Below are 26,933 nucleotides of genomic sequence, written 5' to 3'. Positions count from 1 at the left end.
TGCATACGAGTGTTTAAACTAGTTTTATATAAGAATGTGAATTATGCTGAATAATCCTAACATTGTAAGTAACTTATCTACAATATAACTTAGATTCCTTATTATCTAATATAATATATATAAATCCCCGTCAATATTTTGTCAATTGACTAAGAAAAGTTAAAAAAAGGAGTTACTTTTAATTAGTGTTCTAAAAATTGGTCGGTTAATTGGAGTTTGGGCGAATCCTATCTCGATTAATCAAAAATCGGGTCAAAATATATATTTTTTTAAAAAAATTGGTAAATTCGGGTAAAAAATCGGTCAATTTAGCCAAAAAGTGATCGATACGGTCAAAAGGTGAAAATTAATAATAAAAAAATTTAAAGAAAAAATGAAATTTAAAATAAAAACTAATATTTAATAATAATATATTGATTTATATTGATTATTGTTTACCCCTAAATTTTCGTGTAGTTCTCCACATCTCAAATAATTGAATTAGTTCTTCAATTAAATCACTCTTATTTCTCAAAAAAATATGATCGATCGATTCATTAATTTGAAAATCTCCTGTAATTGATTCGGTATGTTACTAAATTTAGATACTAATTTTCTAACTACTAAGTAGTGAGTATTAATTATTACGTATAAATCAACTATCAACAGAATTATTATGTATAAATCACTTAAATATCAAATATGAACTAGATTGTGATATTATTTTTATAAATCTTATAAAAACTTAATAAAAGTCAAATTAAATTATATTGGTGTCTAAATAATTAAACCGCTTCCGGTTACTCACCGATTATCCAATTAATCACCGAAAGTTACATTTACCCAATAATACCGATTTCTGAATTTTAGAAAAAGAAAGTGTAATAAAGAGCGAAGATCAAACTTTCAATTCGTTAATTTCAAAGTACAGTAAAACCTCTGTAAATTAATACTCGATTAATTAATAATCTCTCTAAATTAATAATTTTGTCCGGTCCTGACTTGGGCCAGTTCAAAAAATGATCAATTTCGATAAGATAATAAGATAATAATTTTTTTGAAAACCCTGTATAAAAATATGGTCCCAATAAAACTATAAATTAATAATTCCCTTATATTCATAAAAATATAGCTATTACATCTTTGTAAAATATGATTCAATTGTAGTTTGCTTTTTCATATAATTTAAATCAACATGAAGCTCATCCCTAATCTTCCTTATTGCATCCAAAAGCTCGGGTGTGGTGCTTTCATGTTGCATCAAAAAGTTATTAAGCATTTTTGATGCCTTGAGTGCTTCTTTACGTGTAACCGGCTCCAACGGTGTTGTATCGTCTTCAAGATCATCTTCAACACTATTTTCAAGGATGGTGTTTGCAATCTCTTCTATACTCTGGACCTCGGAACATGATTCATTTTCACCCGGATAATCTAAGAAGTTATTAACATCCATTTTATTACGATAACCTAGATCCTTAATCATCACCTCAAGTTCATGAATGTATTCTTCCGGAGTTGTATGTTCATTTAAATTGCTCGAAACTTCATCTATGGAACGAATTTTGCAATGTTGAAAGCACTTTGCTATTGACTCTTGTTTTACATTTGTCGTCCACGTCGCGACTGCATAATTGATAGCATCCAAAACATTAATCTTTCCTGGATCAGATTGTCCCAACTCATAACCTTCTAATAACCCACGATAAAATCTCCTGCGATAGTGCATCTTGAAAGCTCTTATAATTCCTGCATCACAAGGTTGGATTTTTGATGTCATGTTAGGTGGCAAGAAGTACAACTCAACATTTTGTAGTCCTTCAATATTTTTTGGATGTGCTGGACAGTTATCTACCACAAACAAAATTTTTCTGCCTTGCATTTGGCTATCAAACCAACGAATGTATTCATCAAAAAGTACACTAGTCATCCAAGCTCTTTTGTTTGCACGATAATGACAATTCAAGCTGCCCATGTTAACATTCTTGAAGCACCGTGGCTTTGCATACTTTCCAATAATCCATAAAGGAATTTTTTCAGAGCCATCTTCATTGCAACATATAACAACCGTGAGCCTTTCTTTGTCTTGTTTTCTTCCTTCAAGTTGTTTCGTAGCAAGAGAGTGATCAGCTTGTAACCTGTAAAACAAACCAGTTTCGTCCATGTTAAAAACATCTTTCATAGAGAACTGGTTTATTTTTTCCCTTATGGACTCCAGTTTCTTCTCCATTTCCTGTACATCAACAGAACCACTTTCTCCAAAGCGACGAAATGACTTAATACCATGTCTTAACTTGAATTTCTCAAGCCAACCTTGAGAAAAAGTGTGCTCCTGATCTTGTTGAGGGTATAAAATTTTCATGGTCTCTTTTGCCTTCTCTAAAATTAGCTCTCCTGTCATATTAACACGATCTTGGTACTGGAGAAACCATTCATAGAGAACCTTCTCCATATCTGGATATTTTGCTGGTTTATGTCGCTTAATATCTTTTCTTTTCTCCAAGTAATTAGCTGCAAGATAGTCTGCTGACCTTTTCAGTGTATTTGATATTGTACCTTGACTAACTTTTAGATGAAACTTATTCTCGAGCCACAACTGGAGATCTTTTTGAGTGCATGATGAATTTTCTCTTTTATATTCACATAATGTTTTTCTTGCTTCATCCGTCATTGTTGATTTTGTGACACCTTTTAGATGAGAAGCCATTGTTTTGTTTGTATAATTTTTCCCCCAATCTAGTATATACAGTATATATAATATATTTTATGACTACACATATATTGAATACTTTCTATGTAAAATACAATGAATTAAATTAATTCATGTACTTTGAATTTTCCTAATATACATTGAATATTTTCTATGTAAAATACAATGAATTTAACTTATACACTACATGGACTTTGAATCTAATATATTGTACATTACATTGACTTTCTAAATTCATATACATTGAATTAATTGAATTAAGTATAAAATATAAATTGTACAATTCATTTTATTTAAATTTATGTGAATAAAAATTTAATCAAAAGTTAATTTTGTTTGCTACCGAAAATTCTCTATAAATTAATAATTATTAATTTATCGATTAATTAATACCTCTCTAAATTAATAGAATTCTTCGGTCCCAACTATATTAATTTATAGAGGTTTTACTGTAATATGCAGAATTCTCATGAGAGACATTGCTGCATTTCCAAAACAGTAGAGATAAACTTAAACAATTCAGCGCTAAATGGACCAAAATGTCACTTTTTAGGGTTAAATGGTCCAAAATGTCGCTTTTGAAAATAATGACCCAAAATGTCACTTCATAACAGTATTTCGTCTTCCGTTTTGTATTTTTAATGGAAAACGGAACTTAGTGTACTTTATTTTTATTTTTTAATTTTTTTATAATGTGCAAAACGGAGGTTGAAGTAGCGTTTTGGCTCAAAACGGTACATCATATAGCGTTTTGTACCAAAACGGCACTTTATCTTCCGTTTTACGCATAAAAAAAAATTTAAAATGACAAAACGTTACACGAAATTCCGTTTTAGGTGATTTGCATAAACGGTACACGATATACCGTTTTGAAGTGAAATTTAGGGTCATTTTTAACCCCCTTATGACATTTAGGGCCACCAGCCGCTTTAAAATCGGTTCTAGTTTTGCTGCTCGTTTTCAGAAGATCCGCATACACGTTGGCATGTGGCAAAGCAAATCAGAATTTGTGTCATGAAATTGAAATGTTTGTCATTCTCTCCTGATCTTTCCTTGGTCTCACAAATCTAGCAAAGTCGCCATTCAGGAGATGATTTCATCATCATCATCAAGATAAAGCCAAATTTGTTGGAGTAGAGTTTGCAGTGGGCATGTTGCGAATGTTGATGTCAATGGGGTACAATAGATGCTCAATGTCCATTTCTTTGACAATTTTAACAATCTGTTCCACCAAAAGGCCTCTCCTTTTGTACCTTTCTACAGCATTCTGGTGATTCATTTTATGTGTTGGCCACAATGACATCTGAATCTTGTGCAAGTCTACGATGTCCCTCATTACAATTATAGGATTTGAATACCAGTGATCCTTCTTGTTGTCAATATAACTGCAGAGCAAATGCAGACAAAAAAACAAATTAATTCCCTGAAATATTTGACATGGTTATAATTTTGTAGTAGAAAGGGCTTCACCCCAGGATCTATTTATCATGAAATCCGACTCTGTCATGTGTTTTTGTGATCATTCATTTGTATGAAAATATGGAATCATGCACTTATCCTAGAATCATTACCAGTATTACCAAGGAAGATAAAAGAAATGTATGATTACGTATTTGATGATACAAAGAATCATAAAGCTTAAGGAAATTTCAACATGATCAAACTAACCTTATTATTCTCTGTTTCACCACATTGATCTTTTCTGAAGGAGTAGCAATATGAAACCAAAAATCAATGGAGTCATCCATATCAGGACTACGATATAAGTTATGAATAGGCACTGTTGAAAGAGTGCTATTTGGATAGATGATTTTCTGGCTGTCGTATCTCAGGAAGACTGTAGTCAGAATGTTCATTTCTTCCACAACCATCTGAAAAATGTACAATTAGCTAGGATCAAAATAGCTTTCTTGATGGATAATTTATACAACAACTTTCTTTTTAGCATGGTAACTAACATACAAAGGGAGTAAGAATAACAGCATAAGTTGAGAATTCGTTTTCTTGTTACCTGAACTCCTTCAATTTCACAACGATCACCAACATCAAATGGGTGCATCACAAATAAGAAGATGAGAGCTTCGAAGATTGTCTTGCATGTGTTTCCAAATATAAATGTCACCACCACGAGTTGAGAGCTTACAGTTACTAGAAATTGGCGCGACGTGACTCCTAGTATTATGAGGCTAATAATCCCAATAACGATGCCAACCAATACATTCACCATAGTATGCAGCTTGTTGACTGCAGTTTTTGTATCATTTAGTGAAAATGCAAGTGCTTTACGTTCCCTGAAAGCATTCACCTACAAGAATCAAAAGGTGGCAAATAATGAAACCAGTTTAATTAGTAGGAGTTGTAATATTAGAGTATAAGTTTGACGACTGTTGATAAGATAAATGCATCCTGCTATCATATAAAATTTAGTAAAATCTCAAATTCTTACCACCCAATTCCTGAGGTCTTTTTTGCTAATTTTATAAGATCCAGGAATTCCTTCTATGGTCTCCATGGCCCTCTCAGCCTCTTGGTCTCCAAGAAAACGTAACAAGTCTTGCATATGTATGTATCTGTTATAGACCGGGATTACAAAATTTAGCATCAGCAGCCCAGGCCTATTAGTAGGCAGTAGTAACAAACTCTGTTTCTTAAATTGCAAGGAAACACTCAATGATCATATTAATCTAAGATCTTGGAATTCCTAGTTTAGACCCAAACTATGTTAACAACTTGGAATTCATATTAATCTCATGCAGAAAATCTTGACGGGTGTAAGAAGAAAGAACTCTTGATTTTGAGGAAAAAAAGAAAATCTCATGTTCTAGTCTTGCAAAATATGCAACATTTCATTAAATCTTAAACTCATCTAAACAAACACATCATATGCAGCTGCTCTCTCTAGCTAGAAACAGGAGAAGTGTGCAATTCTAAACGGCAAACAGAAAGAAGGAAACAAGAAAGGTAAACTACTTACTTAGACTTGGACCTCCTTCTAGCTACTACGTTTAGAAATATCTTCCTGGCTGCAACTTTAGCCTCGTGTTCACTACTAATCTCCTTAGTAGAAGGGTCTTGGCCTCTAGTAGATAGGCCCTGTAAATGCTCGTCAAGAGTAGTAAGAGCTCCATAACGAACTAATTTTATTAACCTTTTCATATTCCAAGCAGAAACGTTCTTACGATTCAGCTTATGCAATTGAGAAAAAAGCATCATGTCCTCTTCTTGTTTCTTATTGATAACTTCTACGTCATCTTTCTTATTAGGAGTAATACCTGATCTTTGTTTTACTTTGTCCCCACACGCTATAGTTCGGAAAGCAGCTTCCCTGAGTTCCGGAGGCAGAACCACCTCTGCATCCTCGAACTTTGAGATCTCAACCATTAATTTCCCTTCTTCCTCTATTTTCTCGTGAATCTCAGCAATAGGCGGCCCAGATAACATCTCAATAACATATTGATTAAACAGTGTATCTTGAATACGATCAAAGAACGTTTGCACATGAAAAGATGAAGCAAGAACCTTAATTATTAAGGTTTTCACTAGCCATATCAATGTGAATGCCAACATACACCACAGAAACTTGTCTACAAACCACACGAATCTGTTACCGGAAACTAAAACCTTCATGTCAAACAATTCATTCCAAGCTACCAAAACCAAACTTAACCACACACAGTTCTGAACAGATTTCCTTAACGCATAAACAAAATACACAACACGTTTTCGCAACATGAAGTTCCTTTCAATGCACAACACAACAAACCTAACCACCCAGTCAGAAACCAATCTACCACAAATCAACACAAGTGACAGAACTTCCCATTTCCAAATTTTTAGTCCGTGAAGCTCTTTTCTCTTCCACTTTGAAATCCCTAGAGTACATAACAAAAATGTGACAATTAAGACTAGACTAATACATTCTAACAATGTCACTGTATTAAAGTTCAGTTTCTTAAGATGAAGTGGAACATCATCATCATTAGAAGTCTCGTCATCATCTTTATCTGATGCTTTCTCAACCTCGCCTGACTTGCCTCGACCTGAATTATTTCCCTGACTGGATCTCCTTTTGGATACAGGCGGGTCAGCGAGCCTAGACTTTCCCTTTAATATACTCCTACACTTTAACCCTTTATTGCTGGCACTATTCCTGTAAGATACATTGGATACTCGTCTCCTCAGGCGCTGCTGACCAGACATGTAGTCATCATCGGGATCCAGATCATCATCTGAAGATGAAACCTCGATTTGAGTTTTAAAAGATACTTTAGATTCTTTGACCTCAGCTTCACATTTAGGAGGTTCAGAACAACTGTGAAGAAGTTGTAACTTTCTAGCCTCCGAATTAACATCTAACGAAATCTCACCGTGATCCTCCACAGAACTCGTACAGAATCGAAAGCTGTTGCTCTCTTTCAAGACAATTCCACTGACATCAATGTTGTTGTCAGTAGCATTGTCGCCGATTTTGAGGATGACCTCTCTCTGGTGAGTGGAGAGAATAGGTGGTTGTTCGTTTGTTACATCAGAGAAATCACCAGAACATTTAAATGATCCGTGGGATCTCAATGATTTGTTAAACGAAGACGACAAGTTCATCGAAAGAACTAATAAGTGTGTTTAAATCAACGTACATGGAATGCAGAATGATAATTTAACTGCTTGATCTTTCAACACTCTCACTAACACTCTAGTCGTAGATTAGTTACATTTTACATGCGTAAAATAAAATATGTGTAGCTGGGAAACAGTACACATGGCACTAATGGCGAATTTGCCTCCCGAGCTTTTAACTTAGACTACTGAATTAGTACTACAGTGTCCATCACTATTTCACACAATTAATTAATACTGTAGATTTTTATTTTATTTACTCAGGTAATTAATAATGGTGGTTTGTGTGTACCCATGTGTACATGCTAAGCACTGAAATTTATAAAATTTAGAGTGTTTTGAGTGGTGGAATTGTTATAAATGCAGGGGTCCATCATTATTAAGAAGTGTTGGTCAATTAAATTAAAAGAAAGTTTGTGTTTATTGTGCTACATGGCAGAAAAACCGAATCAATAATACTACTTAAGTGGTTTCATAGTTAGTTGGTAACTTAAATTCTATAAAACCTAGTTACAATATACTAATTAGTTACGGTGAAGCCTAGTTTGGTTTGTAAATACGTGATTTTATCTTTTAATCTGATTTATTGTCTAAAGTTATATTATTGATTATTATTATCTAAAATAAGAAAAGTAATTTACTTGTTGAATGACAAATCAATTTAATTATAAATAATAAATAGTAAAATAAAAAAATATGAATTTTTATGTAGCAATTAATCTTAAAATAAGATAGTAAATAATATACATATATATAATAATCTAAAGACAAATAAAGATATATAATGAAATTATTAATATAAAAATTATATAATGTTAAATTAAAACTAAAAATAGTTTAAATTTATACTTACATATATATAATATGATAAGATGAATAAATTTTAAATTGAAATTAATTTATTTTAACACTTAATCTAAATTTACAAATTTTTATTTATTTTATAAAATAAGAGTTTGGGTTATTGATATATGATACCATATATAAAAATTATGAATATGCTAACACCTAAGTAATTCAAAAAAATAGGTTACACTGATTTGTAGGAACTAAAAGTAGTATAAAATTTTGAGTTGGCCAAATCTAAAAATTACACAATCAAATATGGGATTTTAAGAAATTACAAGGAAGTGTCAATTACACACTGGATTACATTGAATAAAATGTGGCCTAAATCAAACTTTAAGAACAAATGAAATGTTCTAGAAAACGAGATTATAAAATTTATTATAGATAACTAACACGAAAACTACAAACAAGTTGGTAACTAAAGTTTTTATTTTTTGCTTGAAAAATTAAAGTTGTTTTTAGATATTTATTCGAATCAAAATATACAAATTCACCAAGAATAAAAGATTGGCCAATTCTAAATGTAACTTTATTTACAATCTTTATTTATAAAGATTTGTAATCTTTGTTAAAGATTTGTAGACACACCTTTATTGGTTAGTCCTATTATTTGAGGCTTTGAATGTTGTTTGTCCGCATCTTCAAGTGTTCATTTGACACTTTGACTTTTTATACAATTTTTAAAATTTTCTTTTGATTGTATAATTGTTTATTTTAAAAATATTAATTTCAGCTATCCTAAAGTAAAAAGATGTATATCAAAGAGTCAAAATGTTAGAAAACAAGTTTTCTTATTCCCTGCAGGGCAAATAGCAAATAGTAATGGAGCCTATCACAATGTATATACAACAGAATCTCTGGAGCCTATCACAATGTATACACAACAGAATCTCAATCTCCTTTGTTATCCATCTTATGACAAAGCCGCCGCGATTATCCCATCCATTCTCTGGGAATATACTACATGACAGGGAGTCTCTCACCCATTTTCGAATCACTTCACTTTTCCCAAATTTAAGATTCTTCAAACCCCCTATTTAAATTTATCATTCATTTCCAGATTCCATTTATACTATAACACATTTTTATTATCATGCCATATCTCACAAACATTTCATTAACATAGTTCATTAAAGACCATAAACTTAATGTTTAGATAAGATTTCCTAATATTAATAGGAAGAATTTGGGTGAATCTTCTTATAAAACAAATTTAACAAGCTTGGCTTGAAAGCTGATTAAGAACAATAAAGCTGTACATTACAAGACCATACATGAAAATTATATGGCCTTTTCTTTGACACCATTTAGTGATGACCACGTCTGAGGACAGAAAGAAATCCACCACTTTTGCGACGATCATCTCCGTCATCTCCTACCTGTCCCAAATACTTCAGGTGTCATTTACATCACTATATGTTAATCTATGAGCCAAAAAGCCAGCTTGGAGGAATTGGGGATAGACTGGTCCAAGGATCCCCTCCCCAAAGGTAATGTAACAAATTTTTTCTTCCCCATCCCGTATGCTAGTCGCAAAGGCCCCCTCCCAGAAAGTCATGAATACAAATCCTACTTCCCCACCCCACGCTAAAAAATCTTTTATATCAAAAATTATATTTAAAAAAAAAAGCACCCACAAAATGCCAGCATGTAGAAGAAACAAAACATTTTAATACTAGATGTAATTTTCTCATTTTAAAACCCATATTTCTACAAACACGTAGGACCAACAAAAGGTATAATATCACTAGTAAAAGCATGATACAAACTTAGAAACATTCTGCCCTTTTTCCTTTTTCTTTTGTTTGTCTCGGTGCGTGCTGTGTAAAGGAAAACAAGATGCTACCTCCTTGGCGATCTGCTGTAAGATTGCAATTATTTCGGTAAAGTCAGGTCGTAGTGTTGGGTCTTGCTGCCAGCATCTTTCAAGCAGCTCAGAAATTTTTGGAAGAGTGTTCTTGGGAATGGTTGGCCGTAGTCCCTGAAAGCATGCGAATTAAACACGTGTTAAATCTTCAGAGCAAAATGTAGTGCCTCAAATCATAATGGTGGTGTACGATTAGTAATTTAGTATTTCTGTTATCAACTATTGAAGGACTAGAACTACAGACATATACTTTACCTTTTGGACTACTCCCACAGCTGCTTGTAGGGGTGTTAAGTACTCATATGGAATCTGTAAAATCCGATAAAATTAAGGTAAAATAACCGATGCTTTGTGTGAGATGAAAAACAAATCCTCGATGTATAAAATTTTACCTTCCCTGTTAACAACTCCCACAATACAATTGCGAAACTGAAAATATCAGCCTTGTGATCGTAGGGCTTGTGTTCGATAACCTTTAACAGAAATGAAATATAGTGAACTGCCATAAAATTACTAGCAACTAGCTGTTATAATCAAAGATCTGGCAAGAAAATGGAGATGGCAAGGGTAGTAAAGCACCCAATTAGCTGACAAATACACAGTACTTCTTACAACAGATATCAATATGTCATTTTTTACTGCACCCCTAGGGCTGAATAGCACACTACATAATAGTTCCTGAAAAATGAGTGACTCTTCTAATGCAAGTTACCAAGCCATAGTTGTAAATGGAATGATAAAATTCAAGATTACTTTTCTGCCGATCGGAGTAGCAGTCATATTCAGTTTAAAACTGACATGAGCTCGATATAACTGGCTGGTTCACGTATTATGTTTATAGATTTCTTTTAACTTCATTTTTTTTAAGCTACACTGAACTGAAGAGTTGGAGACTGAAATTGGAAGGATATATAGACAAGCAACCAAATTTACTCTAAAACTATGAAGTAGTAGGCAAACCTCTGGCGCCATCCACCTATATGTTCCAGTTTCTGCAGTCATAACTCCAGACTGTGCTTTAACTCTAGCAACACCAAAATCAGCTACTTTAACAACCTAGAAGACATGAGATGGGATTAGTACAAAAAAACTAGAGGCTCTATGAAGTGTGACTAACAACTGCTAACGCACATATCTGTATGGTGCCAGTCTGAATTTCAGAAACCATATAGAAGAAATTGCACCACGAAAAAATACAAGGTAAAGAAGAGAAACTAAGCCCAATATGCAATTTATGTCTCAAAACATAAAATAGAAAAATGGTATTAATTCGCAGGCTAGTGCAAGAGGCTCTAACTTACTTCATTCTCATCCAATAAAAGATTAGCCGCTTTTAAGTCTCTATGAATTATATTGTTCTGGTGCAAGTAGTTCATTCCTTTTGATATATCAATTGCCACTTTAAGCAAAGATGGAAGCTTGAAAGTACCCTTGTGTTTGTGCAGATAGTCATAAACACTTCCACCACTCATATATTCTGAAGGCGAACACATAAATTGTAACATAGAATAAGCTGAAATAATTAGGATATAATTAAGAAAAGGAGAACTTGTACGAATAATTTTCCTCTATACAATCTACCTGTTACAATGCACAAACTTGGAGGTTTGGTACATGCACCTATGAATTGCACCACATTCTTGTGACGAACTTTCCTGCAATCGTTGACCAGAAGCAGTCAATTAGAGCAATCTATAAACAAAATACTTCATTCCGATACAAGATATAGAATAACAAGACCTCTTTTGTCTAATCATAGCAGTTTTACAAGCTTGTGTATATTCTCTTCTATGGACACTCATGCAGTAGATCATAAATTTTTTGGACTTGATTACATATTCCTAAAATTAAATTGCCAATAACTAGTGTAATATGACAATAATAGGAAAAAGTTCAATATTATTAAACCCGAGTCATGACAATATTGAAATGCACGATGAACCTCAAACCCTTAACTTTTGACAAACCCTTTCTCCATGTCCTTAATAAATATCAATGCAATTTATATTTGGAGAGACATTTGACAGACCTCATTATATACACCTCTTGGGCAAACTCTCGCTGCATCTCAGCATTTACACGTTCAACCTTAAGGACTTTGATAGCCACTTCTTGACTACGGTATGTACCTTTGTATCTGAATGAATTAAAATTGATGGTGGTCATAAAATAATATAGGGAGTAAGAGAATAAGCAATGAATATCATACATACAGATCACCGTATGACCCCGAAGCAACTTTTCCCTCAAATTTCAATTGTTGGGGATCGATTTCCCAGACATCAGTTCCATCGCTAGGTATTGTCAAGTGTTCACTTTCACATTTGATGGGACTATGCTCATTTACATCAAGAGGGTCCGGTGGAAGTTGATTTGGCCACGACCGGTTCTGCAAAGCAATTCAAGCGCCTTGATCAACTAAAAATTTTATATATAATAACAATTGTCATATAGGGGAAATGTGAAATGCACCTTTCATATACCAGGTTTATAAGCTATTCTAAAATATAAATTTAATTGAACTTCTAAAAGCCGACTTCTGTAGTGCGGCATGTTTTGCGAAATCAGCTAGCTCTCTCTCTCTCTCTCTCTCTCTCTCTCTCCCTCCCTCCCACTCCCCGACAGGTTAGTTTGGGAGTTTGGGATGTCAGCAAATCACAAAAGCAGGTACACAAACTTAGATTTTGCTCATGCTACCCAATAGTTTCCGCAACCACTACATCTCAAAGATATTATTTACAGATACCTAGGAAACTCGAGGGTGTCCACAAGGGCTACAACCGAAAGTTCGTAAATACGAGGATTAACCACTTAAGCTTTAACTCCTTTTAAAAGAAATTTCGACCGAATACTAGTTGTGTAGGTTCCATGCTTCAGACCAAGATAATCTCTAATTACATAATTGTTGCCAATTCAGATTCCAGTGTCCTTGGACACAAATATGGATTGCACTGAAATATCAAATTAATTAACTTAATTTTAAGATTAAGCACCCCTTCCGTCCCTGAAAAAAAAGGAAGGGGCTGTTCAGCCATGTTATTTTTGTTGACATGTTCCAGGAATCTCAAACAGCAAGCACCCATAGCTTCAAGTTTCAACTGTACCGAAACTATAAAGAATGTCACAAAAATAACCATCTTATTGTGGACAAAATGTTTTGATAGACAAGCACAATTAAATAAGCAATTGGATTAGCATTTTTTAATGATTTGACTAACCTGAGAGCAGAATTATACAGATGCAGTTGAGAAAGAGTACGAAAAGAAATACCTTAATCTTTAGAACTTCTTTTGCTAAAGTAGTTCTGAGTTGCTCAGTTTCCTATTAAAAGACAGAATGAGAGTATGCAGTCAGATTCTATAAAAAGTAATGCAGGGTAAGTAGAAAAGGCTAGTAGGCTAAAACCCAAAGGATATAGTCTAACAATAGGTGAAGATTAATAAAAAAAGTTATGCCATGTGCAACACATCAGACCACTATGTACAAAGAAGAGTACACACTACACAGTACAAACACTTAGACAAAATATAAGCATTCAAGTTGATCTACGTAATTAAAGGGCATGTATTTCTTCAGAACAATTAAGCAGATATAAGCATTCAAGTTGATCTACGTAATTAAAGGATAAGTAGATTTACCTCAAACGGCCAACCATCAACAACAAAAACATCTAAAGAGTAACCATCTACTGTGGAAAAAGCATGTGCCTCTTGGATGTTTAGCCCAATCTCGGCCAATAAAGAAGTCAACTGAAAGTATGTATCGAAGATAACTGTCAAGTTTTGGAACTAACTTGCAAAATTAATGATAGCACCGCATATTAATACATAAAATAATACATATTATTTTCCCAACATTTAAGGTGGGGTGCAAGATTTGACACATTCAATTATTTTACATTTCCAAACAAAGTCTTATTCTGCCCTTCCACTAGTATAGTCCATAACTTGAGCACTAACTACATATGTCCCTTTACAGTTGTATCAGTCAATCATGTACAAAATTTCCTTGAAGTTGGGATCGCGGTAACTTAGGTAAAATGTCCTAGGTTAGCATACTATCAACTGGAGACACTTGGATATCCAAACATGTAGCCTTAGGTACTGTTATAATATAAGACTGAATTCTGAAAGTGCAAGACAAAATCCCTGATGAAGTTTTAAGCATGGATTTTCCATTAAAAACTGTTTAATTAGTAATTACAAAGCCTTTTGTGGTTTATACAATCAATTGTCAGCTTAACTTTAAGATCATACATGCAATATTTTAAAATGAACTCTCACATTTTTACGCATCAAAGGGCTGGAGTGTACACCAAAATAGTAGGAGCTTTTCAATTATTAATTACTCAAGCTCTATGCTTACTCTAATATTAACTAAAAAGACAAATAATTATCATATAGAACGACAGTATAAAATCCTTATTTGAATTAGTTTTACCTATAAAACGTTAAAGACTCTTGATAATTATTTGAAGATATAACTCGTGCATTAATAAAGAAATTACCTGACTAAGAAGTTTTGGCTTGTCATCTGCCGAGAAGGTGATTTCATGCATTGGCCTATATTATTAGCATCACAGAAGGAAAGCACTTGATTGAATAGCCTGGAAATGACTGTGGCATAATCTGAAGTGAAAATGACAATCATATACCTGGAAATTTTTGCAGATGTATTTGTTGCACTATCCCCGTCTTGAACATGGGTATTTTTAGTTTCAATTACAAGGGAATCAAGATTAGGAGAAGAACCAAATGCAGGAGGTGGGTGAATGCTGTATGGACAAGATAGTATATCAGCAGCCTCGTCAAATATCAATTAAAAAACTGCAAGAAAGCCAAAATAAAAAATCATATATCATACTGGTTCACCAAAAATTCAAACCTTTGGACAACTTCCTTTCTTGGAGAGCTTGAATCAATAGAGTCATCCATATGTACATTTGAAGGAGGAGACACCTGCAGAAGAGCAACACTGCTATGTCAACGGAACACATACAAAATATAAAATAAGCCAGTAGAGCTTAAAACTGGATGTTGTACTAGAAACATGGACCATAGTAAATCACATATCAACTGGATCATTTTAGTCCGAACGTTAAAATTTTAACAAAATGTATCACTACAAGTATATCATAAAGAACATTAACATGTAGGAACTTTCAGTCAACTTAAATTTGATGTCCTTGAAACTCTGATTAGCTACAGTTTGATGTTAACTTACACTTAAGGAACCAAATGTCGCATCGTCATGGAATGAACTTTGAGTAGCTACAATTTGATGTCAACTAACAGTTATGGAACAAAATGGCGTATTTTCATTGTTTAGTCATTAAAGCAATCATGCTCACTCATACACACACACATACACACACACACACATATATATATATATAATTAAATCAAATTTGTCGATTGATAAAGAAAATTACAAAGTAAAGTCTTCTTTACTACGCAGGTATATACCTGGTAGTCGTTACCAAAACATAAATTTACAAACTTGTGATAAATAAACATGAATGACTATGATTGGAAATGTGCCAAAGTTTTTGATAATTAATAGTGCACTAACCGCCAATATTATTGGATATATCACATAACTAATGTTCGCTAAACCCATGGGATCAAAGTGTGAATTCTAAAATTATTTCAAAATCAACTCACCTGCACCAGACGAACATCAAACACAGGTCTATTAGCAGGATCATGGGCTCCAAGAAGTAACTTTTTATGTGTGAGAACATCTTCCGCCCTTTCCACATTCACATCCAACGCGTACCTTCATACCCAAATATCATATCCTTAACATGGTCAAAATTTCAACAGATAGCATCAACAATTAGGCTCAAAATCAAAGTAAACAAAATAATAATAGGAGGTGACACCATAATCAGGGCAAGAAGAAACAATTAATGTAAAACAATGAATAAACAAACTTAATACCTCACTCTAAAAAAATTCAAGAAACACAAAAACAATTCATACAATGCATCTAACAACCCGAACCTCAACGATACTCTATCAATTACCCAATTTAAACAAAACCACTTGTTCATAAAATATCATGGCTTGTAATCATAGTACTATAGAGTACTATTCCAATCACAACACCATCAACCCAAAACCATAAAAAATTCCAATATTTACAACATAAAAGCAAGAAAGACCCTAATCAAAACAAACACAACAACACACAAATACACAATAACAAAACACATTAAATACAAACAACATGAAGCATGGTAGTATTTGTAAGTATAAAATAAGATGGGGGAATAGAGTAAAAATGAAAAAGGGGGTAGGCAAGAAAGAGAAAGAGGACCTAGTGGGGAGTCTATTAAAGTGAGCCCAAAGCTGATCATCAAAATCAGAATGTTTAGCTTCAAAATGATTAGAATCTTTAAGCCTCCAAAGAACCTCATTATAAACTTCAAGTTTCAATCTTTCTTGTCTACTATTCACACCCATTGATTCCACCACTCTGCTACTACAACTCTCGTTGTCTTCCATCACCATCCCCCTCTCTCTCAATCTCTCTCTCTCCCTCCCTCTAATAAATAATATAAAGAGATTAAAAAGAAGATGTTATGTTGTGTACATAAATGGAAAGGATATGCAGAGGGATTGAGGGGAGGCACTAAACAAAGCACATATTAATCTGACCCTATTAATATCTATACTATAGATTTGCATTATACATACAAATTACATACACACGACACAACTACAACTATGTGTGTGTGTATGTACTATGTACTCCACCACCAGTTATTATACACACACTCACCGTTTCCCTAGCTACAAGATTTCTTTTTAAATTGCTCGTCTTTTCTTTTTTAACAATTACTACTACTCGTTTTACTGGTACAATAGTATTATATTCTTAATTGTGTCCCTAAGCCTGTAATCAGTAGTAATATAGCATTATTATTTAATAATTACTGTATTTTTTTAAGTTCTATATATTTCATTACAGTTCACAAGCCTGTTTCTGTTCGCTGCATAAGCCCCATCCCATGTGCTCATCATTTGCTGGTTATTGTTGATTCCATTCCATTCCGAACAAATACAAATATTATGTTTTCTTTATTTTTTATCTAGTTTAAATTTTAATTTTTTAAGTTATTTGAACATGTGACCAATCTTTTAACAAACTGAGTCAACCCTTATTAAATTTAAATAATAATAGTATTGTTGAGTTAAATCTATATCTATATTAAACTGTAATAAATAGATGAGATATAATTTGTATTTGCTTCGCACCTAACTTTTTATTATCATTTAATTTAGATCTTTATCAAATTAAAAATATTAAATTTTATAAAATTATTTTATATAACAATCTTAAGTTAAAATTTGGTCAACAACATATATATATATATATCAAAATTAGTTATGTCTAGTATTTAATAAAAAATTTATCTAGGCAACATAATACATATACATTATTCTATACTAGTTTAGAAGCATTGTGTTCTTAATACTTTATAATTATTTTTTATATAATTTTATTTAATTTATAAAATAAGATATATAATTTATATTGATTAAAATTTAGATATTTAGATATCTAAATTTTAATCAATATAAATTATTTAAAACACTGGGCTTCTAATAGAGTATTTAGATATCTAATATTTGATGACATAAGATCAATTTTTTTATTTATTTAATAAATTCTAGCGTTTTTTATGGTTGAGCAAACTATCATCAAATTATCTATATTTACTTATTAGGTGCGATACACAGATCTTTTTTAATATTATATAACTTTTAAAAAAAATTAATGTGATTGAAATCTTAAATTTGCTCATTTAAAATTTTTAAATGATATGCTTTCATGATAAATATATTAATTCTCGTATATGTTCATAATTTTTTTTAATAAGAGATATTTGAAAAAAACAATGATACTTATTGAACGATATAGATTTTTTAAAATTTTCGCGTACTTTTACAAAAAATGATTATATTTTATTTAAAAGCTAAATTTTAGTTTGGATCAATAATACATGAATTATGAATTATGCTTAGTCTGAAATTAACTTCATTTTATCCTGAATCAATAGTTTACATTGTTGTATTTTAACCTGAGACTAATTACAACTACAAAATTCAACTAATTATTTTTAGTTTGATTTTAATTTTTTAAGCCCTATTCAATATGATAATTTTGTTAACCCGAATAAATAATAGATATGATTTTATTTTAACTAGTCGAATTATATTTTTGATAAATTAACTTTTGATAGTATAGATATGTATATCTATAATATCTGTATAATAATTAAATTATTTGTTATATTAAAGATAGTTATAGAAATTAAATAAATAAAATTTAAATTAGTAGATTAAGTTGATTTCAATATCAATTTGAAAAAGATCTCAATATTTATTAGAATTTAAATTTGTAAAAGACTTAACTTTAAAAATTTAATAAAATAGAGTTTAATATGAATTAGAATCTAAATTTGTAGAGGAAATTTACTTCAATATCTATTATAATTAGAATGACCGACCGAACAATCGACCAACCAAACTATTAATGTTTCGTCGATTATAATATATTAATCTAATACCCGTGCATTGCATGGATTGTTTTTAATCTATGTATCTTATAATTTCTGAATACATTTTAAGGATATACGAGTAGTATCATTTTACTGAAAAATCTTTTCAAAAAAGCCATGTAGGCAGCTGTTAGTCAAAAATCCAAAATTATTACCTTATCCTCTGTTTTTTAGTCAATACAATATCTATTCCTATTATTATTGTTACTTTCAGTTTATTCACTGTCAGTTCAAAATATTATACTGGAAAATTACTCATATGTATTCTCATAAACTATATGGAAAACTTTATATGTGTTCCAATTTTTCAATACATTATTAGAACCGCAAAGTATATTTGTGAGTATGTTAACAAAAGAAATTGCACATCCTCTCACGATGCACAAGTGTCCTTACTTCAAAAAAATTGGTATTTTAAGTAAGTATGATTCTTAAGGGTGGACTGAATCAGTTGTTTATGGGTTCGTGATTCTACTTACTCTCTCAATTTACATTTAAATCGATTGTATATATGTATTATATGTAGATTCTTTCTTTGTTCTTTTATTTTATGTGTTGTTTTCCTATATTAGCGTGTTCATACTTAATCGTGCATATTTTTTTTGCTTCATGTGAATCGTATATATAAGCTGCATACTAAATGTTTGATATAATGTTCAAATGAAAATCTGAAAATGATTATAGTGAGAAAATACAAGCAGATATTTGTGATGATTCAGTTTTCTTTTTGATTATCTTAATGATTAAGAGGGTACTAAAAATAACTCACATTATACTGAACAAATGAGAGTATATATATTTGAATTTGTTGTAATTTAAAATGTGGATATTTATTATATGTGTGCTAAATTGGATAGAGAGAGTGGCATGTCCAATTTTATGGATTTATTAAAGTTGTATTTTTGCTATAAAATCTGATTGATTTCAGGATCTACAATTTGATGTGATAGTTTCAAACATTATTTTCAATGATATAGGATATAATTTTTATTTGCCGGGTTGCTTTTTTTCTTTCCTAGGTTCATTTTGAAGACACTTATATTCTTTATTATGTAATATTGTAATCACAAGATATGTACATAGTTGAGACAATGGTTCAACCATCATTAAGTACAAGATAAAATACACATCATTGAATGATATATTAGATGATGTATTGGTCAAATCTGCTTTGTCATCTGCCGAATCTATATATATATATATATATATATTTCTTTTACCATCAATTTTTTTCTTTTAAATGTTCTTAAGAATAGGGGTCGACCAAGGATATATAATATAGTTTCAAGTTCAATCAATGTAGGGAAGAGTGAGTTGCCTAGATATAATGATCAATCCTTGAAATGTGATCTTAAAAAAATACATAAGTGTCTAGGAATTGGCCCAGTATTAATAGTGTTCAAGCACTCACTCATGTTTTAGACAAGTCTATGAGCAATTACAGTGTCGCATTGAATTCAAATTTCAGAACAAGATGCCATAGGTTGGCTCATGCTATATATGGTTAGTCTTCCGACATTTTGCATTTATCATTTTTATAAGTTGATATCGAAATCTCTAATGTGGTTTTAATGTGATTCATCTTTAGTCAGTTAGATTTAAGAAATATGGCTAAAATGACCAGAGGTAGAACATTGGTGATACTTATAAATAAAGCTTGCTTAATTTGAACTTATGCAAGTATTAGCTATAAAACTTTTGATTTATTAGATTAATATTCACTTACCATCCTTCTCATATGTAAATATAATAAATTAAGTTCTAGAGTATGATGAGATTGATATGAATTCTGCAATTAGATAGATTGTATAACGTGATAGCTAAATGTTGTAGGTGGTCTAATTCACTTTCATTGTTTATGTAACATAAAATCTGAGATATGTCTTATTTTCATCCGAGTGCTTCGGTGAAGGTTTGATTACTGCATTTCGCATGTGATCGTAAGTCTATAAGAATCCATCGCTATAAACAATTTTACTTATTATCTTTGTTCAGAAGTTTAGTTATCGATAATTTTCTTAGTAATAATATTCTGAAATGAAAGTGTTATAAGTTTGAGAAGGAGCACCAATAAATGTTTGTAAGAATGCCCAAATAAAAGTTTCTTATCCTTTTTGTGCTTTTAATTTATTTGAAGATGGTTTATATTACTGCTTGGATTTGCAACTGATAATTTTATACTTCTAATCGTGTTTATTTGCTGTAAATGAACCCAACTTTTGTCACACTGCGGATGCTTTTGGCAATGGTCGAAAGTTGTTAGGTAATGAATCACACACAGAGGGGGGTGAATGTGTTTTTATATTTTTATGCTTTTCTTGAAGTATTTATGGTTTGATCAGAGTAAATGTAAATATCGCAGTGATATGTGTTACTACTTAATTTAAGCAAGCAATAATAATGAACACAGATATTTCAAAACTCACTTAATTTTATATTAAAATTAAGAATATTTTATTACAAAATTTATAGGCTCTTTGTTAATAAAGAGCTTAGCTTCTTCCTCGAGAGAATACAAGATTTCTAATCTAAATTTTGTTACCTCTAACAAAGGACTAGTGTTAATTTTATATCATTATTAACTACTGGTTTACACAGTGTATAATAAGAGATGCTAGTTACTTTAGTAAACTGTCACTTATCATTTCCATTTTAGGAAAAGTATATCTTCCGTTTCTGGCTTAGCATATCTTTGCATACTGTGTTAATCTTGATCTTCCTTTGTAAGTTAATTTTCACCCTTGATCTTGCACACTCTTTAAGCTACTTTTTGTAGACTTGTCAATCCAACTGGTTGGATTATTTGTTGATTGTTAATCTCAGATATTGAACTGGTCTGCAATTTATACTTTAAGATTTACCTCGAGATCTCCAGTTAGGCATATAGAGATCTTGATATCTCGATAAGTATATTGACTTATCGAGATCTCTAATACTCCATAGTTGATTTGACTTGTAGATGTCTCTGAGTTCTCTATAAGAGAAGTTGGCTTATCGAGATCTCTTAACTTCATATCTTCACTTTGACTTATCGATATCTCTGAGTTCTCTAGTGACTTATTGACTTGTCGATAACTCAGAGTTCTCTAGTCAAATTTGACTTGTCGATAACTCAGAGTTCTCTAGTGAATTTTGGCTTATCGATATCTCTGAGTTCTCTAATGAAATTTGACTTATCGATAACTCAGAGTTCTCTAATGAATGTTGACTTGTCGATAACTCTGAGTCCTCTATTGAAGAATTGACTTGTCGATATCTCCAATCTTCATGTCTTCAATTTGACTTGTCAATATCTCTGAGTTCTCTAGTAGCTTTCCCGAGTTCTGTATAAGTCATTCTGGAGTTCTCGAATAACTTCTCTATAACACTAAATCCGTGACTTGTAGAGTTCTTAACTTAGAACATTTTTTCCAAAACAGATTTATTCAACTCCAAGCTTCTTAATAATTCTTCTGAGACATGATCTTCTTGATCTTTGATAAGTGGCATTTTATACCACTTATAACGTCTTATAATAGCTTAAATTGATGTCTTGAAATCAAGTATTTTGTGTATTTGATGCGTTTTTCTAGTGTTTGTGTATTTCAGGGTATTACTTGCATTTGTGGAGAGATTTTATCAAGAATAAGCCTTGGCATGTGTTTGGCATTGCAAGTGGGAAGTTAGGAGCAAAATACAGCAAAGAACGGGAGCAAAAATAGAGTTTTTTCCAGAAGGGGTCTGAGCGCCCGCTCAGGATTGCTGAGCGGCCGCTCAGGATTGCTGAGCGGCCGCTCAGGGACGTAATTTAAATTATTATTTTTAGACTCCTAATTCTTTCGAGCTTCCAACTTCTGAGATAGCTGGGTTTTGTGGGACTCCTATATAAGTAGTTTTCAGAGACGTTTCACGTGGTGTTGAATCGTAGTATCAATCGAGGAGCGAGGAGATAAGGAAGAAGACCGCTTTAGCACATCACAACAAATAGGAAGCATAGTCTTGTGATTCTTTATTTCATTATAACATTGGATGCAAGTTTTCTTTACTTTGAACCTATTTACTCTTGTGAAGTACTCTGGTTTAATATAAGTAGTTTATTTAGTTATTCTCATGTGTTATTATCATGTTTTCATATGAACCCATGATAACGATGAGTTCTATCATGGGCTAATCGTGATCATGGGGTTGTAACGGATTTGCTATGGAATTCTTTAGTTAGTTGTTTAATACCTTAGTGTGTGATGATTATATGATATCTAGTATTGGTTGTACTTATTCGTCTTATGTGCGTCACGAACATATAAGATAAGGTGTTAATCTCTTGTGAAACGACAATGGATCTTGAAGTTTAGAACTTGCTATGCTAGCATAGGTTCATGTATGTGTATGAATGATTAGTGGGTAAGTCTAACCGTTTTACTTGCCCTGTGTAATCTTAAGGAATAACTTGTGCTTAAATCGTTATGTTGTCAAATTCTGTAGACATATAGGGTCTCAACATAATTGATGCCTATTCAACTTCTATCTTAATTGTGGATGCTTGGTAGAATGGTATTAGTACAACGAAAGTTGGCTTGTATCAGTTTCGTGTTGTTCGATTAATATCATCATCGTTACATGCTAAGGGTAATAACAATAACTATTGAAGGAAGTAGTAATGAAGTTGTGATCTCATGTGTGTTTAATATTGTTAATTCAAGTGTCAATTAAGTGTTTAATTCTCATAGTTAATTGTAGTTAATAAATAGTTAATCTATTCTAAGTGTTATTGTCTTGACATTGAGAAGTAATTATACATTGGTGAGTGAGTGTTAATTGAACATAATTAGTTTGAGTTTATGTGGGAACGAACTAGAAAGTATTCTATATTACTTGCGAACGCGTATACTTGCGTGTATTATTAGCGCGTGTTTTCCACCCTAACAAGTTTTTGGCGCCGCTGCCGGGGACTCGGCGTATTTGTTTAGTTTATGTACTTACCATCAGTGGTCATTAAGACTCATTGATTAAGACGTGTTACTTATTGTTTTCGATTGTGTTTCAGGTACTTTAGCGAGCGTTTATGCAAACACGTTCTCGTACTCGCAAAAGGACTTTAGATACGGCTGAGGAGACAGACGAAGTTCTTGATATTCCGGAGAAGATAGATTTTGAAGATTCGGATACAAAAAGTGAGCAGAAAGAACCAATAATCATGTGTGATCGTATATTTCTTTCAGATCCAGCTCTTATGGACTTTTCTGGGCCTAAAATTGATGACATTCAGTCAAGCATTCTTCATCCGACTATTCAGGCTAACACTTTTGAAATCAAGCCAGGCACTATTCAGATGGTACAGAATTCTGTTTCTTTTGGAGGTGCTGCTACTGAAGATCCCAACATGCACATCAGGTATTTTGTCGAGATCTGTAGTACTTTTAAATATAATGGTGTGACTGATGAGGCTATCAAGCTGAGGCTTTTCCCATTCTCACTGAGGGATAAAGCTAAGGACTGGTTACATTCTGAACCAGCTAGGTCCATCACTACTTGGCAAGATCTTGCGCATAAGTTTTTGGTGAAGTTCTATCCAATGGCGAAGACTGCGGCTATGAGGAGTGCTTTTACTCAGTTTGCGCAGCAACCTATAGAATCCATGTGCGAACCTTGGGAGCGCTACAAAGAGATGTTGAGAAAGTGTCAACATCATGGTATGCCTGATTGGATGGTGATCACTGGGTTCCATAATGGTTTGGGGGCCCAATCTCGGCCCATGCTCGATGCAGCAGCTGGAGGCGCCTTGTGGGCCAAAAGCTATACTGAGGCTTATAATCTTATTGAGACTATGGCTGCAAATGAGCATCAAAATCCAACTCAAAGGATGATGCCCGGGAAGGTAGTAGGTATTCTGGAAGTTGATGTAGCTACAACTATTACAGCGCAGCTCCAAGCGCTGTCTATGAAGGTCGATTCTTTAGCCACGTATGGAGTCAATCAGATAGCTATGGTCTGTGAGCTTTGTGCAGGTTCTCATGCTACGGATCAGTGTTCTCTTGGTAATGAATCTGTTCAGTATGTGAACAATTATCAGCGACCGCAGCAGCCTGTGCCAGCTACTTATCATCCTAACAACAGAAATCATCCAAATTTTAGCTGGAGCAATAATCAGAATGCTATTCAGCAACCATATCAACAAGGCGTAAGTAAACAGTTTAATCCACCTGGATTCCAGCAACCACAGCAGTATGCTCAAAGGCAATCATATCCTCAACAAGGAGGTGCAGCTCCACCTTCTAGTGCTGATTTCGAGGAACTTAAGATGTTGTGCAAAAGTCAGGTTGTTTCTATCAAGACCTTGGAAAATCAAATCAGTCAAATAGCCAATGCAGTGCTCAATCGTCAACCTGGCACACTTCCCAGCGATGCTGAAGTGCCAGGCAGAAAGGAAGCTAAAGAGCAAGTCAAGGCTATTATCTTAAGGTCTGGAAAAGTTGCTGAGGCTGAAAAAGCAAAAGACGGAGAAGCTGAAGTCGGTGATGAAGAAGCTAAGCAAAAGGAGAAAGCAGCGGAACCAAGGAAGACTACTGTTGAACACACTCTGCCTGAGGGTAATACAGGGGAGGAACAGCTTTATCCTCCACCACCTTTCCCTAAGAGATTGCAACAACAAAAGCTGGATAAGCAGCTCGGTAAGTTTCTGGAGATGTTCAAGAAACTTCACATCAATATACCTTTCACTGAGGCTCTGGAGAAACGCCTAGTTATGCGAAATTTATGAAGAGTATTCTTTCAAGGAAGGTGAAACTGGATGACCATGAGATCGTTGCTCTAACGGAAGAGTGCAGTGCTGTGTTGCAACAAAAATTACCTCCAAAGCTTAAAGATCCAGGTAGCTACACCATTCCTTGCACCATTGGCAAGTTGTCTTTGACAAGTGCCTGTGTGATTTGGGAGCAAGCATCAATCTGATGCCGTTGTCTATCTTCAAAAAGTTGAATTTGCCTGATCCAAAGGCCACCTACATGTCTCTACAATTGGCTGATCGTTCTATTACATACCACGAGGCATAGTGGATGGTGTGCTAGTAAAGGTGGATAAGCTCTTCTTTCCTGCAGACTTTGTTATTCTGGATTTCGAGGAAGATAAGAAGATTCCCATAATCTTGGGGAGACCCTTCTTGGCTACAGGCCGTACCTTGATAGATGTGCAGAAAGGTGAACTTACTATGAGGGTGCAGGATCAGGATGTGACATTCAATGTATTCAAAGTGATGAAATTCCCTACAGAAGACGAGGAGTGCTTAAAGGTGGATTTGATTGATTCTGCGGTTACTTCAGAACTTGATCATATGCTAATGTCTGATGCATTAGAGGCAGCCTTAGTGGGGGACTTTGGCAGTGATGATGAGGATGACAATGAGCAACTACAATATCTAAATGCTTCTCCTTGGAGGCGAAAGCTAAACATGTCATTTGAATCTCTTGGTACTTCTGACCTCAAAAACGCTGAAGGAAAACTCAAACCATCTATTGAGGAAGCACCTACCTTGGAGCTTAAACCATTGCCTGAACACTTGAGGTATGCTTTTTTAGATGATGCATCTACTTTACCGGTTATTATTGCATCTGACCTTTCAGGTAGTGAGGAGGACAAGCTCTTGAGGATCTTAAGAGAATTCAAATCGGCTATTGGATGGACTATAGCAGACATCAAAGGGATCAGCCCTTCGTACTGCATGCATAAAATTCTGCTAGAGGAAGGTAGTAGGCCGACTTTTGAGCAACATCGAAGACTTAATCCTATCATGAAAGAAGTGGTGAAGAAAGAAATTCTGAAGTGGCTGGGCGCAGGAATCATATATCCTATTTCTGACAGTTCTTGGGTGAGCCCCGTGCAATGTGTACCTCAGAAAGGAGGTATTACTGTGGTAGCAAATGAGAAGAACGAGCTCATTCCCACTCGAACAGTCATGGGATGGAGGGTATGCATGGACTACAGAAAGTTGAACAAGGCCACAAGGAAGGATCACTTCCCTCTTCCATTTATTGATCAGATGCTTGACAGGTTGGCCGGTCATAAGTATTATTGTCTTCTGGATGACTATTCGGGGTATAATCAGATATGTATTGCACCAGAGGATCAAGAAAAGACTACCTTCACTTTTCCATTTGGCACGTTTGCTTTTCACAGAGTTTCGTTCGGCTTATGTCGCACCGACCACTTTTCAGAGATGTATGATGGCTATATTCTCTGATATGATTGGAAATAATGTCGAGGTGTTCATGGACGACTTCTCCGTCTTTGGACATTCGTATGATGAATGTTTGAATAATCTTCGTGCGGTGCTCAAAAGGTGTGTGAAAACTAAACTTGTGCTAAATTGGGAAAAA

The 26,933-nt window shown here is 33.4% G+C and overlaps 3 protein-coding genes across 3 annotated transcripts; all 3 read right to left on the bottom strand.

The window, feature by feature from the left end:
• Positions 1-999: 999 nt before the first annotated feature.
• Positions 1,000-2,683, bottom strand: LOC141687324 (CENP-B homolog protein 2-like). Its single transcript, XM_074492560.1, has one exon. It carries the CDS (start codon positions 2,681-2,683, stop codon positions 1,115-1,117), a length of 1,569 nt encoding a protein of 522 aa, XP_074348661.1. The 3' UTR covers positions 1,000-1,114.
• Positions 2,684-3,105: 422 nt separating this feature from the next.
• Positions 3,106-7,384, bottom strand: LOC141683140 (mechanosensitive ion channel protein 8-like). Its single transcript, XM_074487835.1, has 5 exons — positions 5,661-7,384; positions 5,133-5,256; positions 4,698-4,991; positions 4,355-4,557; positions 3,106-4,071 (listed from the first exon to the last, which is right to left on the bottom strand). The coding sequence occupies exons 1-5, from the start codon at positions 7,283-7,285 to the stop codon at positions 3,795-3,797; spliced, it is 2,523 nt and encodes an 840-aa protein (XP_074343936.1). The 5' UTR covers positions 7,286-7,384; the 3' UTR covers positions 3,106-3,794.
• A 1,866-nt stretch (positions 7,385-9,250) lies between these two features.
• Positions 9,251-16,810, bottom strand: LOC141684309 (serine/threonine-protein kinase STY46-like). Its single transcript, XM_074489224.1, has 16 exons — positions 16,338-16,810; positions 15,680-15,794; positions 14,901-14,974; positions 14,671-14,790; positions 14,524-14,578; positions 13,655-13,765; positions 13,287-13,337; positions 12,230-12,405; positions 12,046-12,153; positions 11,598-11,671; positions 11,318-11,493; positions 10,977-11,072; positions 10,409-10,489; positions 10,272-10,325; positions 9,996-10,130; positions 9,251-9,528 (listed from the first exon to the last, which is right to left on the bottom strand). The coding sequence occupies exons 1-16, from the start codon at positions 16,529-16,531 to the stop codon at positions 9,457-9,459; spliced, it is 1,692 nt and encodes a 563-aa protein (XP_074345325.1). The 5' UTR covers positions 16,532-16,810; the 3' UTR covers positions 9,251-9,456.
• Positions 16,811-26,933: the final 10,123 nt, after the last annotated feature.

Source organism: Apium graveolens, chromosome 9 (genome assembly GCF_009905375.1).
Source record: "Apium graveolens cultivar Ventura chromosome 9, ASM990537v1, whole genome shotgun sequence".
Taxonomy (NCBI): Eukaryota; Viridiplantae; Streptophyta; class Magnoliopsida; order Apiales; family Apiaceae; genus Apium; species Apium graveolens.
The sequence above is the reverse complement of the archived record's forward strand: the minus strand, read 5'-3'. Positions and strand labels throughout refer to the sequence as shown.